This window comes from Sciurus carolinensis, chromosome 3 (genome assembly GCF_902686445.1).
Source record: "Sciurus carolinensis chromosome 3, mSciCar1.2, whole genome shotgun sequence".
NCBI lineage: Eukaryota > Metazoa > Chordata > Mammalia > Rodentia > Sciuridae > Sciurus > Sciurus carolinensis.
Window position 1 is genome coordinate 143,824,227 of NC_062215.1, and position 17,169 is coordinate 143,841,395.

At 37.9% G+C, this 17,169-nt stretch overlaps 1 protein-coding gene across 3 annotated transcripts in view; it reads right to left on the reverse strand.

Moving 5' to 3' along the window:
* The window catches only part of Hecw2 (HECT, C2 and WW domain containing E3 ubiquitin protein ligase 2), a 373,687-nt gene that overhangs the window by 79,329 nt on the left and 277,189 nt on the right, over nucleotides 1–17,169 (reverse strand). For all 3 annotated transcript variants that reach the window (XM_047544667.1, XM_047544666.1, XM_047544668.1), the window contains one exon: nucleotides 11,911–12,096. In XM_047544667.1, the coding sequence (XP_047400623.1) occupies nucleotides 11,911–12,096 (186 nt within the window). The remainder of the gene's footprint in view (nucleotides 1–11,910; nucleotides 12,097–17,169) is intronic.

Below are 17,169 nucleotides of genomic sequence, written 5' to 3' on the forward strand. Positions count from 1 at the left end.
TTTGACTAACACAATAATATAAACCATGTTGTTTAAGGGGAAATACAGAGTGTTAAAACAGAATTGCCTATTTACTCTAGTAATTTGTTAGGAATGCTTTAAAGGGATGGGTGGCCACCACAGGTACAATGATGTTCTTATAATTATAAGGATACATGGGTGTCTACATCTAGGTCAATTGTGATTTGCATGTATGTCAGCCTAATTCGATGTTAACAAGCTTGTCGAAAATCCATTCTCTAAAGAATCATATTGTAAATGCCTTGAGGGAAGGGACTCTTTTTACCCTGTGATCCCCAATAGCTTTTAGTGCTGGGCCTAGGAGAAGAAGGGTGCTCAATAAGTAACAAAGTAACAAATTGCCCAAAACTCTGATACACAGATTTTGGACCAAAATATGAAGAGACTACTCACAATTAGCTAACCAAGTATTAGAAATCACATTCTTTTACACAAGCACAAAAACAGTTAAAGATTAGGGAAATAAATACTGTCTCTCTCTCTCTGTGTGTGTGTGTGTGTGTGTGTGTGTGTGTCTGGTGAAAGGAGTAGAAAGATAAAGTCCATAAGAACATAAATGGAACATAAGGTTTTTAAACTCCCATTGTAGATATGAATAAACTACCAGGTTAAAACTTGAGAAGTGGGTGGCAAAGTCATGATTAAATGCTTGAGATCTAGACGAGAGAGAGAGAGAGAGAGAGAGAGAGAGAGAGAGAGAGAGAGAGAGAGAGAGGAACACACCAGTGAAAACTATGCTACCCTTGTAGTCGAGTGGCCAAGATAAGCTTTGGCCAAGCAGATGTGAAACACGGGCACTTCTGGGAAGCCCTTTGCAAGGTACAGTTTGAGCCTTCCTTCTGTTCTTCATCGATGCTACTCCCTGAAATAAAGATGGACCTCCAGTAGCAACACTGAAAACATGAAGATGATAAAGCGAAAAAGCTATAAGGAGCCAGGGGGCTCTTGCAACTTGAGGAACTACCTAACAAATCCTAGAAACCTACCTCTAACCTTCTCTACATGCACAAATACAATCTTCTGTGTTAAGTTTCGCATGGATCATTTGTCATAAGATAGCTAAATTATATCCTCCCAGAAAACACTTAAGTCTCCACACTGCAGAGGAAACACAGTCTCTCTAAATTAAAGTCAGGAATCACCATTATAAATAGGAATTGCTATTATTGATAATAATGGTATCTTATTAAGGTTCACCATTATAGTTGGGTAACAGTTCCCAGTTTAAGTGAAATATGGAGCTGGAAACATACAAAGCTGGAATTTGAACCCATCTTTCTGTCTGACTCCAAATGAGCATACCTCTTTCCCATCTCTCCTCTTTTCTTATCTGTTTTCTTTTTCTTCTGTTCTGCTTTCTACCTACCACTTTTTTCTTTTAATTATGCTCTTCCTACTCCCCTCTTGCCTCATCTGGTACTTGACTTTAGAAAAAGACCCAGGTATTTATTGAATTAGGCTGACAAGAACAGTCACTCATGGTATTTGTCCTACTCTGCTTCAACACTGAAAAGGCAGCAGACAGCAGGACGTACCCCACATACCCAGAGCTGTTCTTGTCACAGACCTATTGGAGGCAGGGCCTGGGGTGGGAACTAGGTGCTATTTGTATCTCACAAGGAGTTCTGTTTTAGAGTCAGATGGAATGTGTATCTTGTTTACAGGTGCTATTGAAACCCCATGCACTTGGGGAAAAGGTCTTGATTAAGCCTCCATCTGCACCCCAAGGCTAGAACACTAACAGAAAGTGCTGAGAAGCAGCCCTTCCAGGTGCCTTTGGCTCTGCTTGGGTCCACTGTGCCACCTTGGACAGGTTTCCGCCTAAAAGGGATTCATTGCTCAACTCTCCACTGAGTTGTGAAAAATGTATTCTACTTCTACTTCAAAATGAACGGGAAAGCATGAAAAACTCACTGTGCAAATTTCAGGCTTGCCATCTCTATTTGTGGCAGACATTATCAATTATGTCAGGAAAGTAGATCACTTTCCCACAGGAAATGCTAACTAGTTCAAGCTAGCAATGAAGTTGTCCTAGTACCTTTTTTTTTTTTTTTTTTTTTTTAATTTGGGTCACTTTTATGTCACAATTTTTGAATAGCCTGTGATTAGTTATGAACGTATCCAACATGTATTAACTGTTTGTATAGATTATGTTGAAAATGCAACTACATGAGAAAAGCAATTATCTGAAAAAAATTAATGCTTTTCATATTAGCCACTAGCAAAGCAAATTTTGAATACCATGGATTCCCTACTGCTAAGTTTCATTAAGAAATTCACTCAAGCTTTACAGTGCTGGGCCAACTAAGACTAACAACTCAAAAACTGAAAGGAATGCAAATACACAAACTCAGATCTCATTTTAAAAACTTCTACCCTTTCACAGCTTCAGGGCATAGTCAGAGTCAGGAAATATGGGGTGTTTGGAGCCAAGTGGTATTTTAGTGAGGCCAAACAAAACACATTTCTTTCTTCACACAATTCTTTCTTCTTCTTCTTTTTTTAAACTTCTATTATTTTAAGCAAAGAAAAAGCCATCAGTATTTGTGAAGAAATACCAACCTCAGGCTCAACAAATCTAAGTTAAGGAGGTTTGAAATTGTTTCCAGTTAATATTTTGCCAAACCAGAAATACGTATTAAAAGACCATGCAAACAAAATAAAACAAAATGTACTTGTATCTATGTTACAGAAAGATAGTCTGATTGTCCTTCTTTCTCATTTACCAGCACAAAATTGTGGAAGACTGAAAATCCAAATTAGTATGTTTAAGGTAAAATGAAAAGGGCTTTACCACAAAATTTGAAAATAATATATATATTTAAAAATCCAATGCAGGTCACAAGGACAACTATTTATAAATAAATAGATAAATAAATAAGCAAAGTCCATCTCCATATTTGGACAATTCCTTCCAGATTCTATAAATCTGGCAATCTACTCACTAAATATATCCACAAATTCAAAATCTGTTCTCTTCTCTCATTCAAAAAGTTATATAGACCCCCACACCAAATACTTTTCTTGCCACTTGACTTCCATGTGTATATATTTGTGGGTTATTTTTTGATGTGACATCTTTTTACCCCCTAAAAATAGGCAAGAGATCCTCAAAAACAATGTTCTAGTTATAAATTTGGAGTTCAATCCCATCTTCATCTGGATTGTTATAAATCCTGAGATATTTAAACCAGGTCACTACCACAACAGAATATTCATGGTTTCAAAGCAATTAAAAATATGCATCACAGAAGTAACAAATGTCATCAAATAGAAAAATATTTTGCAAAGCATGGCACTTATTTTGCTAAAGGATTTTTGGAGTTCACTTGAGACCTCTAAATATTAAGTTGCCTTTTACTCACTGAGCTAAATAGAACTTGACCCAGTAAATTAGAGGCCATCAGTTTCATGTAAGATTGAAACCAGGGCCTGGGTCATCCCTGGGACAACTTCTGCAGTCAATAGAGGTCATTCAGGTCTGGTAAAACAAGAGCCCCCAACAAAAGTTCAACCTATGGTGACTTCCAACCCACAAAATACCTATTCTGTTCTAAAATCTGTCCTCATAACCATAACTGCTATTTGCTGTGGTTATCAAAGTTGGTTATTTGGACCATGCTGACACTCAGACTCCTAATGTGACACCCAAAGTCACAAAGCCTCAGAATTACAAAGCTTGGATATGGAAACGGATCCCAATTTAGCAGGGAGATAGGATAACATGTGATTTTTGAAGGGAAAAACACAGGAAACCATGGGAAGGACATTCTATTTGAATAAAAACATAATTACCATTTTATACTTTTGTTTCAAAAATAAAGTTTAGGATATATTGCTTCTAAACTTCAAGGTTTCCTAGAATTTGAATTTAAGCTGAAGTAGACTAATCTGGAGAAAACACTCTGTTAATGCTGTCTAAGAGTACAAAGCAAAGTAGGGGTGGGGATACTTCATATTTAACATCTGAAAGAAAAATAAAAAGATTTCCTAAAATTTAAATCAAACAAGTCTATTATATAAACTGGAGAAATAAAACTCCACAGTTTTTCTTTTCTTGTTATTCATGTCATTTTGCAACACTCTGTTATCTTCAACCCTCTGCAATGTAGTTGCCTCTGATTTCATTCCATTGATATGTCTCTTGAAATGCACAATTTCTTCACAAAGAATGAGACATACTCATCTAGTGTTTTCCTGTTTCTGTGCCTTTACTTTGTGCCCCCCCCCCCAAATTCCTATTTTCTCTCTCTGACAATCTCTTCTAATCACAATCTTCTAATCATCGTGGAAAACTCAGCTCAAATACTACATTTACTATGAAAAATTTCCAGGTATCTCATGCCAGAAACAAGTCATTCTACACTGGACACCTGCATAGCCTGCACCAGTGCTATGGCACATAATCATTTATAATCCAAAGGACAAGTTTCCAGAGTTAACTGGCAATATCTAGGGGAAGGGTGTTCAGAGGCCTTAAACAAAAGTGCATGATTCTGTGCAAATGTGTAGATCTGATTCTGGTTCCAGTTCTAAGTTATCTAAGTTATCTACCTTATCATTTGAGAATATTTTTAAAAGCCTACTTTCATGAGCATAGCTGATAGGCTACTATTAGAGCAGAAGGCCACTGATTCAGCAAGGGGAAAAATCTACCAGACCCTACAAAGACAGCACTCATGGTAAAAACAACAACAACAAAAACAAAACAAAACAAAACAAAAAACCACAGGGCACTCAGGGTTTTTACCCAGGTTTAAAGCAGAAGTAAACATGTATCTGTTATAAATAAATCACCATGCATTTCCTATTAAAGTAAGGATTCAACCATAGTCAAATTTTTATCATTTTCAGAAATCCCAAATTAACAAAACTCTTTATTCACTGTTCTGTATAGATCTTTACATCTGTCTACCTACTCAAATCAACATTTTGTTGAGTAGGGTAGCAGTAACCCGGTGAGCAGCACACATCCTACTCCTTAGGCTCAGAGGGCTGTGCATTCCATTTCATTTTGCAGATGTTTTTATATTCCTTATTCTTACTAATCTCAAATTAAATTATGAACCTCTATATAAACATACAGCTTTTATCTTCTAAAACAACTAATGAGTTTATTACTGAATGAATCATGATCATTATCATCCTAATTATTATATTTTTTCATTTACAATCCCACTATTATATAATTTTTTTTTTTCTTGCAGTGCTGGGGATCGAACCCAGGGCCTTGTGCTTACAAGGCAAGCACTCTACCAACTGAGCTATTTCCCCAGCCCCTATATAAATTTTTGATGCTATTCACATCTCTAGGAGCTGGACAGGACAGGTCCTCAACCTCATATGAAAGAAAAAGGGAAGGCCAAGAACATAGCTCAGTGACAGTGATAGCCTAAGATGTGGAAAGTCCTGAGTTCAATCCCCAACACCACACAAAAAAGAGGGTTCCTAAAGAAAATGGGGGTTCATGGAGGTTGTATACCATAGGATTCAAGAATCCTGACCCACTTCAGCATAATTTCTCAAATCCATCAAATTAACAATGGCAAAAACAAAACAAAAAAACACAAAAGAAACTCGTTCCAAGGTTAAATACCATTTGGTTTTCCTTATTAAAGCACATTTTTTTTCTACAGATGTAATCCCTATGAGCACACACTAATGATTAAACTCAGTCAAGAATCAGAGGTTATTTAATTCAGTCACATTTTAATACTACTGATACATATTTCTTGCATAAAAAATAAAACACTTATATCAACAGTTATTCAGATACCAAATTACCCTTGAAGCAAGCAGAAATTTTCTTTTCATACTGGCCTACTTTCTTCCCTTCTATGTTTCATTTCAAAACGAGGTAAGTCAAAATGTGTGTCCTGCATGTTGGGTGAAAATTCTAGGCCTTAGATTCCACAGACATGTACAGATGTTGATGACACAGTCTCATAAAGTCAACCCTGTATGAAATTAAACTTGGCCCAATTGCCATTCTCAACATTACAAAATTAAAAGAATTAAGGAAATAAAATAATGGGAAAAAAATGCTGCTGAAAGGAATACCACTACGGAATTTTGAACAAGAGACCTCTCTAAACATAATTAAAAGCAGAAGGGAAAGCATTACTCTTATAAATACTTGTGTGCTCCCTCCCCACCAGGCATATGTTGAAACCTAAACCCCAAGGTGACAGCATTAAGGAGTGGGGCCTGGGCTGGGGTTGAGGCTCAGTGGTGGAGCGCTTGCTTCGCATGTGTGAGGCACTGGGTTTGATCCTCAGCACCATGTAAAAATAGAACAAGTAAATAAAATAAATATATTATTAGAAGAAGAAGTGGGGCCTTTGGGAGGTGATTAGGTAATGAGGTTGGCACCCTCGTGAAGAGCATCGGTGTCCTTATAAAGGAGGCCCCAGAGTTGCCTTATTCCTTCCACCACATGAGCCACTCAGGAAGACGCAGGCCATCACCAGACACCAGATCTGCTGGTACCCTGATCTGATCTTCTCAATCTACAGAACTGTGAGAGATACGTTTCAGTTGTTTATGAGCTATATACTCTAAGGTATCTTGTTAGAGCAGTCAAAACATACCAAGACAATTGCATATTTGATATTAATATCATCTAATCTTTGAGACGAAAGCAGCAGAGATCTATAAAATCTAGGAGCTAAAAGGGCACTCTTGGCCTTCTCATTCAAACTATTCATTTTTAAACAGTTTTATTAACATTTAATTTAGATACTATACAATTCACCATTTAAAGTGCATATTTTGCTTTTTTTAAAGTACAGATATCAGGTTGTGCAACTACTTCCACCTCCTAATTTTAGGACATTTTGACTCCCACAATGAAACCCCAGACCCGTGAGCATTCATTCACCATATCACCCCAACCTTATGTAACTAGTAATCTAGTTTCTGCCTCTATATATTTCTCTATTCTGGATATTTCACATAATCGAATAATACAATAGGTGATCTTTTGACAAGTTTCAATTAGCAAATATTTTCAAAGTTCATTCATGTTGGAGCATGCATCAGTGCATCATTCCTTAGTAGTATTAAGCACTACATTTTATTTATCCATTGATGCACATTTGAGTTATTTCCAACTATTGGCTATTATGAATAATGCTGCTATGAACATTCCTGTGCAAATTTTAACATGAAGGCAAGTTTTACTTCTCTTGTGTATATACCTAGAAGTAGAATTGTTAGATCACGTGGCAATTATTTGTTAAACCCTTTGAGGCGCTCCGAAACTATTTCCAAAGCAATAGATGAGGGCTTCAATTTCTCCACATTCTCAGCAACATTTATTATTTTCCATTTTTCAAGTATGGTGATCCAAGTGGGTGTGAAGTACTAACACACTGTGGTTTTGATTTGCATTTCACTAATGACTAATGTATTTCATTGGGAAAGAATAATCTTTTCAACAAATGATGCTGGGATAATTAGATACACACACACACACACACACACACACACACACACACACTCAAAATGAAGTTGGAACCCTACCTCACACCATTAGAAAAACTTGCTTGAAATGTGTCATAGATTTAAATGGATCAAGAAGCTAAAACTATAAAACTCTTGAAGAAAATAGAGGAGTAAACCTCTGTAGTCTTAAATTACATGTATTTTTAGCTATAACATCAAAAGCACAAGTAACAAAAGAAAATACAGATAAATTGAACTACATCAAAGATAAAAACTTTTGTGCTGTCAACAACACCATCAAGATAGTTAAAAGATGACCCAGAAAACATGAGAAAATATTTGGAAGCCATGTATCTGATCAGGGTCTAGCATCTAAAGAACTTTTGCAACTGAATAAAATAAATCCAAAAAATGCAACTTAAAAATGGCCAAAGTGAATATACCTATTTTTCATGAGAAAATGTGCAAATGGCCAACTAACACAGGAAAAGATGATCACCCCACTCATTTTACAGATAAGAAAAGTCGAACCCAGGGATTTAAAATGATGCCTCCAAAATTAGACAGTTTGTGGACACTGAGGTCCACAGGAAAGCTTTGAATATAGAGAGACCAGAGTTTGTATCCAAGAGTTTGCTGCACACAACTAACTTGACATTTCTGAGCCTGTTTTCTTTTATTTATAGTAAAAAACTATTTTACAGAGTTACTGTGAAAATAAATGAAATAATATCTCTAGCATAAAGCCTGGCATCTAATAAACCAATGGAGTATATGTGAACTCCATTCTTTACACTGATAACTGTGAGCCCCTAGCATGAGACCTCCATGGTGTTTAGACACATAGCCATCCATGTGTTCCTGACCACATGTTCTGTTGGAAATCACCTGTGATCTAATCACAATCAATACTTTGAACGACACCAGTAATCCCAGCATTTGTCCTGGGACTTCTCTTCTTTGAGATATTAAAATATCTCTCATTTCATTGTTTGTTTTTTAAATTTTATTTTATTGGTCCTTTTTTGTTAAACATGTCAGAAGGATACATTCTGATAAAATTATACAAGCAGAGGATATGTCTTATTCTAATTAGGATCCCATTCTTATGGGTAGACACAATGGTGGGGTTCACTTAGGTATTTTCAGATGTGTACATAAGAAAATTATGCTAGATTTATTCTATGTCTTTCCTATTTCTATACCCCTTCCTTCCTTTTGTTTCCTTTGTCTAATTACTGAACTTTTCTTCTTCCCCTTCTCCACCTTTATTGTAGTTTAGCTTCCACATATCAGCAAAAACATTTGGCCTTTGGTTTGGGGGGATTGGCTTATTTCACTTAGCATGATAGTTTCCAGATCCATCCATTTACTGACAAATGTCATAAACAATTTCTTCTAATTAGAGTACAGTGATTAAGGGTCACATTCCACGTGTTCAAATACTGGGTTCCTCACTTCCTTGTAAATAATACACTATTTAATAACTTCTGAAGTTCAGTAAAATATAGATAATAAGAATATCCACCTCATACACTGCCATGAGCTATCAATAAAATAATCCATGGGAAAGTACCTAGTAGAGTGTCTATGTTATGGTTTGGATGTGAGGTGACCCCCAAAAGCTCACATGTGAGACAATGCAAGAAGGTTCACAGGAGAAATGATTAGGTTGTGAGAGTCTTAACCCAATCATTGAATTAATCCCCTGACAGGCATTAACTGAGTGGTAACTGAAGTGGTAGGGTGTGGCTAGACGAGGTAGGAATTGGGGGCATAGCCTTGGGGTATATATTTGTATCAGGCAAGTGGAGACCGCTCTCTCTGCTTCCTGATCATCATGTGAGCTGCTTCCCTCCACTATGTCTTCTGCCATGATGTTCTACCTCACCTCAAGCCCCAAAGAATAGAGCCTGCTGTCTGTGAATTGAGACCTCTGAAACTGTGAGCCCCCCAATAAACTTTTCCTCCCCTACAGTTGTTCTGGTTGGGTCCTTTTGTCACAGTGGCAAAAAAGCTAACTAAAACAAATTGGTACTGAGCAGTGGGGTCGTTGCTGTGATTAACCTAACCATGTGGTTCAGAATTTTTTGGAGCTTTTTGTGGGTGGGAGGAATTTTGAGATGTGTAGCAGTGCAAGCTGGAAATGCTTTAAATTGTTGTAAGTGGAGCTTAGTGGTCAATTCTGGTGGGAGCTCAGGACTGTGGACCATGAAGAAAGGGCTCAAGAGGCTTCAGAGGAAGACTATTGGAATTTAGAGTAGAGGCAATTTCTGTTATGTTCTGGCTGAGAAGTTGTCTGCATTATGCCTGTGTCCTGAGACTCTGTGAGTTTGATTTTAAAAGTGATGGATTTCTTAATCTGGTGCAAGAAATTTCTAGGCAGCATAACATTCAGGTGATGGCATGGATATTGCTGGCAGCTTTTAGTCAAATTTATTGTGATATTCAGAAGCAGAAAGCAGAGGAGAAATATCTGAAAAACTTGAACTTGAAAGGCAGGAGTAAAACTGGGGCTAAGGAAGCTGCAGTCGTTAAAGACATTACTGCCACTAAATAAATGCTAAAGACTTTGCCCAGAGACAATAAGAAAGATGGCTTGAGGGCATCAAGGAGTTGGCAAGACCACACGCATCTCAGGCTCAAGGGAGTAATAGTGAAAATTCTCTTGACAAGAGACCAGTGGGGAATCCTTGCACAAGAGGGCATAGGAAGTTTTTTCAACATGCTCGGTCACCCAGACACTCAGGGGCTACTGCAGTCAGTGTCCCTGGAAGCTTGGTTACTGCTCAAGATGGTGGTAGACTTTGGAGTCAACCACCGGGTGCTGGATCTGCAGGAATGTAGGATGCTGGAGTTAGGGGGTCAGGGAGGCTTCCACCAAGATTTCAAAGGAAGGCCTGGGAGGCCAGGCAAAGTACAATAGGGTTGGAGTCCCTGCAGGCACTTCCTGAGAAAGCATGGTGTGGAGATTTGAGGAGGAAGCTGAAGCTGCAGTGGAGACCCCAAGATTAAGAAATGCCAGTAACATGGGTCATTGTCCTGGGAAAGCTAAAGGAATTCAGCAGAGACAAGCCAACACAGACCACTTTGGCTGCAACCAACAAGGCCAAAGGAGCAGAGCTACACAATGGCATTTTCTCAGTACTTTATATGTTCCATTTGCTTTGCATGCTCTTCCCCTAGAAACTTTACTCTTCACATCATTTGGTTATCTGTTCACCTGTGGCCTCTTCTGTGGAGCTTTCCCCAACCAACCTGTATAAAACCACACTCATCATCTCTATTTTTCTGTAGACCATCCCTTGCTTTATTTTAAATCGTAACATGAATCACCTCTTAGTATACTTGTCCCTTGTCTGTCTCTTTCCCTGAGAATGACAGGTCTCTGAACCAGTTGGCTAATCTGCTTTATATTGTGTTTAGTAAAGATCTGTTGAACAAATGGTCCAAGGATCGTTAAATACTTTAAATATTATGTCATTTTAATTCTCACTATCCTTTAAGTCACAAATTCCAAGACCTTTAATAGACAAAGAAGCTGAGGTTGGTTACATAATACTTGGAGAGCACATCATGGCTAAGAGTGTGGCCCTTGGAAGTAGACTGCCTGGGTCGGGCACAGCTTAGCTTCTGCATGTCTCAGTGATGCTGAGAAATTCACAGAGCCATTCTGGCCCTGGGGCTCTTTATTTGTAAGTGGCAATACTAACAGTACTGCTTTAGCAAGCAGTGCTTGCTAAATATAGGACCTTCTATGTATAAAAACTATAAATATTTCATGGCCCATAGTAGATACTAAGCAAATGTTAAATAAAAGTAAAATCTTGGCTGACATCACCTTATAACAAGCACCAACTTTCTCATTCTTCTTACTCATATAAACAACTTCCTGATTATAACTAGGCTTTCTGGTTCACCCATCTACAAAGGAAGTACAGATGTGGTTAGTCTGGTCATGTATTTCTCATCATAAATGCATCAGTGAGTTGTTCAGGGTGCAAACAAAATCAGTTCTGAGCCAGGACTGAGGCCCAGTGTCTTTAGCAGTGGCTTGCTGAGTGTCTCCTAGCAGCCCTCTCCAAACAGTACCACAACTTTTTGTTCATATATCTACAACACGAGCTGTATAGGGAGAAAAAGTGTTGTTGCCAAGAAACATTTTCTCTCATTAGCAGAAAATGGTCAGAAATGACAGAAGAATATCCAGGGACACATGTCCCACCAAATTCACACCTCTGAGCCATACATGACTTCAGACTCGTGTTGTGAGGGCTTGTAGGAACAAATGGCCTGCCTGTGCAAGTTTCACCTGAAGAGGAGATGGAATGTCTGCCCTCACAAAGGGCCTTCAGCCCTCACCGAAAAGGTAGGGCCAAGTGCCAAAGCCACAAGTGATCCACAGTCTTTCAACTGCTCCCTGGGGCAGCCCCCTCATGTTACCTTGCCCTGATGATCATGTTTCATCTCCCAGCCCCTCGGCAACTCCAGCTGTTTGTTGGCAAACATGTTGAGGAACCCCACGAGGTCCCGGTTATGCTGGTAGCGTTCAAAGTGGTGGGTGTCCCGCCGGACTTTGGTGATCATGTGCTTCAAACACGTGTTGTTTGTAAACATGCGGTAGGCACTCTGGAGAAAAGGATGGAGAACCAACATTAATTAACCTGCTTGTGGAATGTAAAAGCACACACAATGACTACACATGGGTATACACTGAGTCTCCAAGTAGGCATAAAAAATGGTTCACAGGCTTCAACATGACTTTAGACCTACACACGAAAACAGCAAACAGAGAGGAGCACCTTGGACAAAATAACAGAGGAAGGGTCTCTCCACTACTGGTGTTGAATTTTCTAAAGAACAAGAACACTGCAGCACCTTATGCTACATGGGACATTAGGTCCTAAAGGTGGTTTTAGCAAAACACAAACACAATCAAAATTATGCCATGCTGGAGACAAATACACCACCTCACCGTGAGCTGTGACAACCTGTTTTTCCTCTAGCATTAAACCAGGGCATTGACTCTTTGGGTGAGTGCCAGATGATGTAGTTGGCATATATTTTGGGGACCATGTTGTATGGGAAAATTTTTGCCATATATTTGAATGTTAGAACCACATGCAATGAGATGAATTGCCTTTACTGAAGTCATGTTCACTAGAGACTATAGTAGACTGAGGTTTTCTTCTCACATTTTTTTTGGAGGCATCAACTCTGAATGGAATAGTAGCTAGAACTGCCTGGAATGCATATTTACTTATTTCTTCCTTCTTTCCTTTCTTTCTTCCTTCCTTCCTCCTTTCTTTCTTTCCCCCACTAACCACTTTCCCCTGTGTAGGTATGGTTGAATTTATATGATGAATATGCAAATGTAGTAAAACTTCATTATACTACCATGCAAAAAATTGATTGTCTTACCAAAAACTCAATAGACTTCATCTCTAAGCTACTTAAGACTCCAGAAATTGATTCTAAGTCCATGAGAACATACATCAGTCATCCAACAAATATTCATTGCATAATAACATGTGCTAAGCAGTCAAAAAGGAATCACTGTATGGGAGCTATTTTCTTGAATCATCAAGAACATGATATCCATAAATTTGATTATGTTATGAATGATCCATCTTGAAATTCTATTCTTCTCAGGTAGATCCAAAGAGCTTTGGAGTCCTATTACCTTTAGTATTCTGGGACACTAGACAGTCTAGGGTCCTTTGAGCTTTACTTCATAGGTTCTATTATTTCTTTCAGTCTAAAATAGCTTGAAACAAACCCCAATCAGAGTTCCTGGAAATCATTTCAATTAAATAAATTTTTCCTTTCTGCTGGGCCCAGTACTGCATTAGTTATTGGAGATAAACTATAAATGAGTATGAGGACAGTAAACATTTTTTTCCAGTCTTTCCAGGGTCCCCAACATGTGTCATGTCTAGCTGGGCATGGTGGCACATGCCTGTAATCCCAGATACTAGGGAGACTAAGGCAAGAGGAATACAAGTTTGAGGTCAGGCTCAGTTACTTAGTGAGACTATATCTCAAAATAAAAAATAAAAAAGGACTGGGGATATAGCTCAGTAGTAAAGCACCCCTGGGTTCAATCCCCCCACCCAAAAACAAAAACACAAAAACCAAAAAATGATATGTCACATCCAGCTTAAGGCATTTTATTGCCCATGTGAGTCCCTCCAGAGCTTTCTTCACTTGGACCCTGAAAGCACAGCAAGTGACAGTGTTAGAAATGGTGGTTGCTCCCCAGCCTGGGTCCCTGGGTTCCTGGGTCCCTGAGTGGATTGGAGAACCCTAAAAATACAATTTGAAGTGAGAAACAAATCTTTGTAAACTTAAGCCACTGACATTTGTTGCCGCTATTACTGAAGTATAATCTAAAGTAGTTTGGTTAATTTGACATTATTATAAACTTTTGCTTTGTATTGAAATACTTTTTCTCTATAAAAACATATGGAAAGAAGGAAAGAGGAAGGACAGAGCTGGTCAAATAGAACCAGCCTCAGATCTTAGTTCCTTAGTATACCTGAGTTTAAGCTACTTTGGGGTCATATTTCAACCTGTGAATCTAAATAAGAGGAGGTTTTGGTGGCTGCGAGCAGTCATGTTCACAGCACAGGGTAATACAAACAGGCAGGGGCTCTGAGCAATTAGGAAGCATGAGAGAATGGCAAAGTGATACTATGAAAACAGAGAAGACTAATACAAGAAGTTGGAGGTTGTCAGAGACAAACTTTAGCTAACTAATAATTTAGTCCATGACTGGTCTTGGCTTAGAGTTTTCAATACAATAAGGAAGGCATTTGTTTTCTACTTTTGGCTCCAAGTTCCTGATATGCTTTTGCATAAACCATTGCAAACATAGAGACCTAAGACCATATGAGTTTGCACAATAGTAACAAACTTTTGACTCTTACTCCTAATAAGTCTCTTGGGGAAAAATCATTGTGGGATGATTCTGTTGTTATAAATGAATATACTTCTTGGTCACTTTTGCTTTTCCCTCCTCCCATTATAATAAAAGGTCACACCATGATTCCTAATCTAGAGCACAGTAAATGCTTCTCAACCTACTGAGGAAGTAGAATTCTATGTGGCAGTTAGGTTAAGGAACCCTTCCTTGCCTCAGGCTTGAAGTAATTCCTGTCAGTTGGATAGCTCTTTAAGGTTGATCTTCTGATTAATTATATCCTTTCATCTTCCCCCCTCCACTCAATGAGAAATACAACATAGCACCAGGGTTGACTGATCTTTGCTAAAAGCATCTACCAAAGTAAATTAAGTGCAAGAAAGATTTTTTCTCATCACTAACTAGCAAACAACCTTTAGAATCAGCTTTTCAAATCTGAATAATATGCACATGACTATCAGGGTCTATTCAAAACATTTAAGGCACATGGGAACATCTCTCCACACTGATACATGTTTACAAAGAAATCATCTTTCAGTATGTGTACACACCTATATACATATTACACCTATGTATGTGGTAGATACTATAGTGTGTATATAGTCATACACATTTTGTATGTATATGTAATTGTATAGAGAGATACAGATAAAATTCAAAAGGGATATATATACTCCATTTCATATAGAACTACAGTGAGGACTCTGGTCATACCTCTATCACTATGGACAGAGACAAAAAAACCACTTAATTTCTCACCACCTCAATTTCCTCAAAGATAAGATGGGATAATAAGTCCCTTGCTTTATTCAGAAGCATGTGAGATTCAAATTCAATAGAACAAAGGATGTAAAAATGCTTTGAAGAGGTAAAAATCACTATAAAATACAAGGTTCAAGTAATTAGATGAATATATAGGGGATTAGACACATCATACCTGTGTCGTAACAGATAAATGATAGTAGTAAAATTGTTTTCTCTCTTAGTCTTTGAAGATCTTGGGCTAGCATCCCACTTTCTGTTAACTAAGCAGGGTCTCCTAACCCTTCATTAACTATGTGCTAAGCTCTGTGCTAAACCCTGAGGATACAGGCCTGATCTCTCCAAAGGATGGAGAGGAAAATTATAGGGGGATGTGGGAGGAAGAGGTTCACAGGAGACAAAGAGTACAGCTAGAAAAGCGAGGGCTACAGTGGTGGTGCAGATGCTGAAGCACTGGAGAACCAGCGGAGCTAAGAATGGGAGTGCAGAGACTACACAGGCGAGACTGGACGGAAAGGGTTTGGTCTTCCCAGAGGCTGATGACAGCAAAGTTGTGGGTCAAAAGAGAAAAAAATCATCTGTATTCTCCCTCTGGGATTTATGGTCCTAACTAGGTGAGGATCTTTTTCTGTGTTTGTTTGTCTGTCTTAAAGAAAAAGATGAAGTAAATGGATCTGATTTTTTACCTGAAACAAAAGCAGATCAGGAGGGAGTGTTACCTCTGCTAAACATAACTGACACTAATGTTTAGGATAATCTTACCTGGGCAGGTGCTGCACATGGGGTCACAGGGAGTGAAGGAGAGTTGGCCAACCTTAATAGCAGACAAGGCCCCTTTAAAAGATCTCTGGAGAATATTGAGTTTTGTTTTCTTTTGATATGAGTGAACTTATCCCTTTTAGTTATTTCTTCTGTTGAAAAACCCCCTTTCCCAGCCTCTCTCTTCTTTGTTTCATGTCTGCCTAGCAAGACACTCAATGGTTGAGTCAATGATTGACTGAATTTCTTTACTTGGAATTTGGTCAAAATTAAACTACTTAGAGCTTAAATGAGTTTTGTTTGGTTAAGTGTTTGAGGTTTAGTAAAAAAGATTGAGAGGAGTTGAGGAGAATGTTCTTATCATTTGGCAGCAAAATAAGAAAATTACAGGTAAACAATTCTTATCAATCAACCACAATGCAAATAATAATCCCCCCCACTCCTGCATTTTTGGACAGGTTTCTCTTTAAAGTTATGATGAACAAATCTAGAAATCAGGACTTGGCCCAGTCATGATTTCACCTAATTCTGTACTTTTCAATAACATAGTTAAATATATTACTGATAAATCAAATCTTTCATATTTCAGAACTCTTTCATCTAATAGGCATTCTGTGGCTGGGGTGTAGCTCAATGGTAGTGTGCTTGCCTAGCACATGTAAAGCCCTGGGTTCAATCCCCAGCACTGCAAAAAATAAATAAAAAAAGAATAGGTATTCTGAATTTAGGTTTTGTTTAGCATTCCTAAACAAAATTTATTACAAACAAAATCAAGAAATATTATCTCCAGAAGATGCTGGCTGGGGAATGGAGAGTCCTGTCTTAGACAGTCTTTCTTCCTAATATTTGTAATTATAAAGAATTATACATTGATTTCATCTAGTTAGAAAATAAAATGGAGGGAAATTAAAATTTATTAACAGAAACAATTATAAATTACTACTATTTTGCTATAGTAGTAATTCTTGACTTCTAAAAGTACATTTTTGAATTATTGAATAATATTTTTCTTTATTAAGTGCCAAGGAATTTAGGTGCTAGAATTCATGTATTTCTAGAGCTCATTAAAAGTCAAAGTAATAATTATTTGGCATGTATGTTGGAAAAATTACTTAGTTGCACATACTTAAATGCATTTATGTATAGTTAAATAAACACAAGCATACCAACTATGAAAAACATGGTTCTAACAGTGAAACCTTGAGTTAAAAGAAGAAATTGTTTGAGATGATTTAAGAGGAAATATGATCACAACCAGC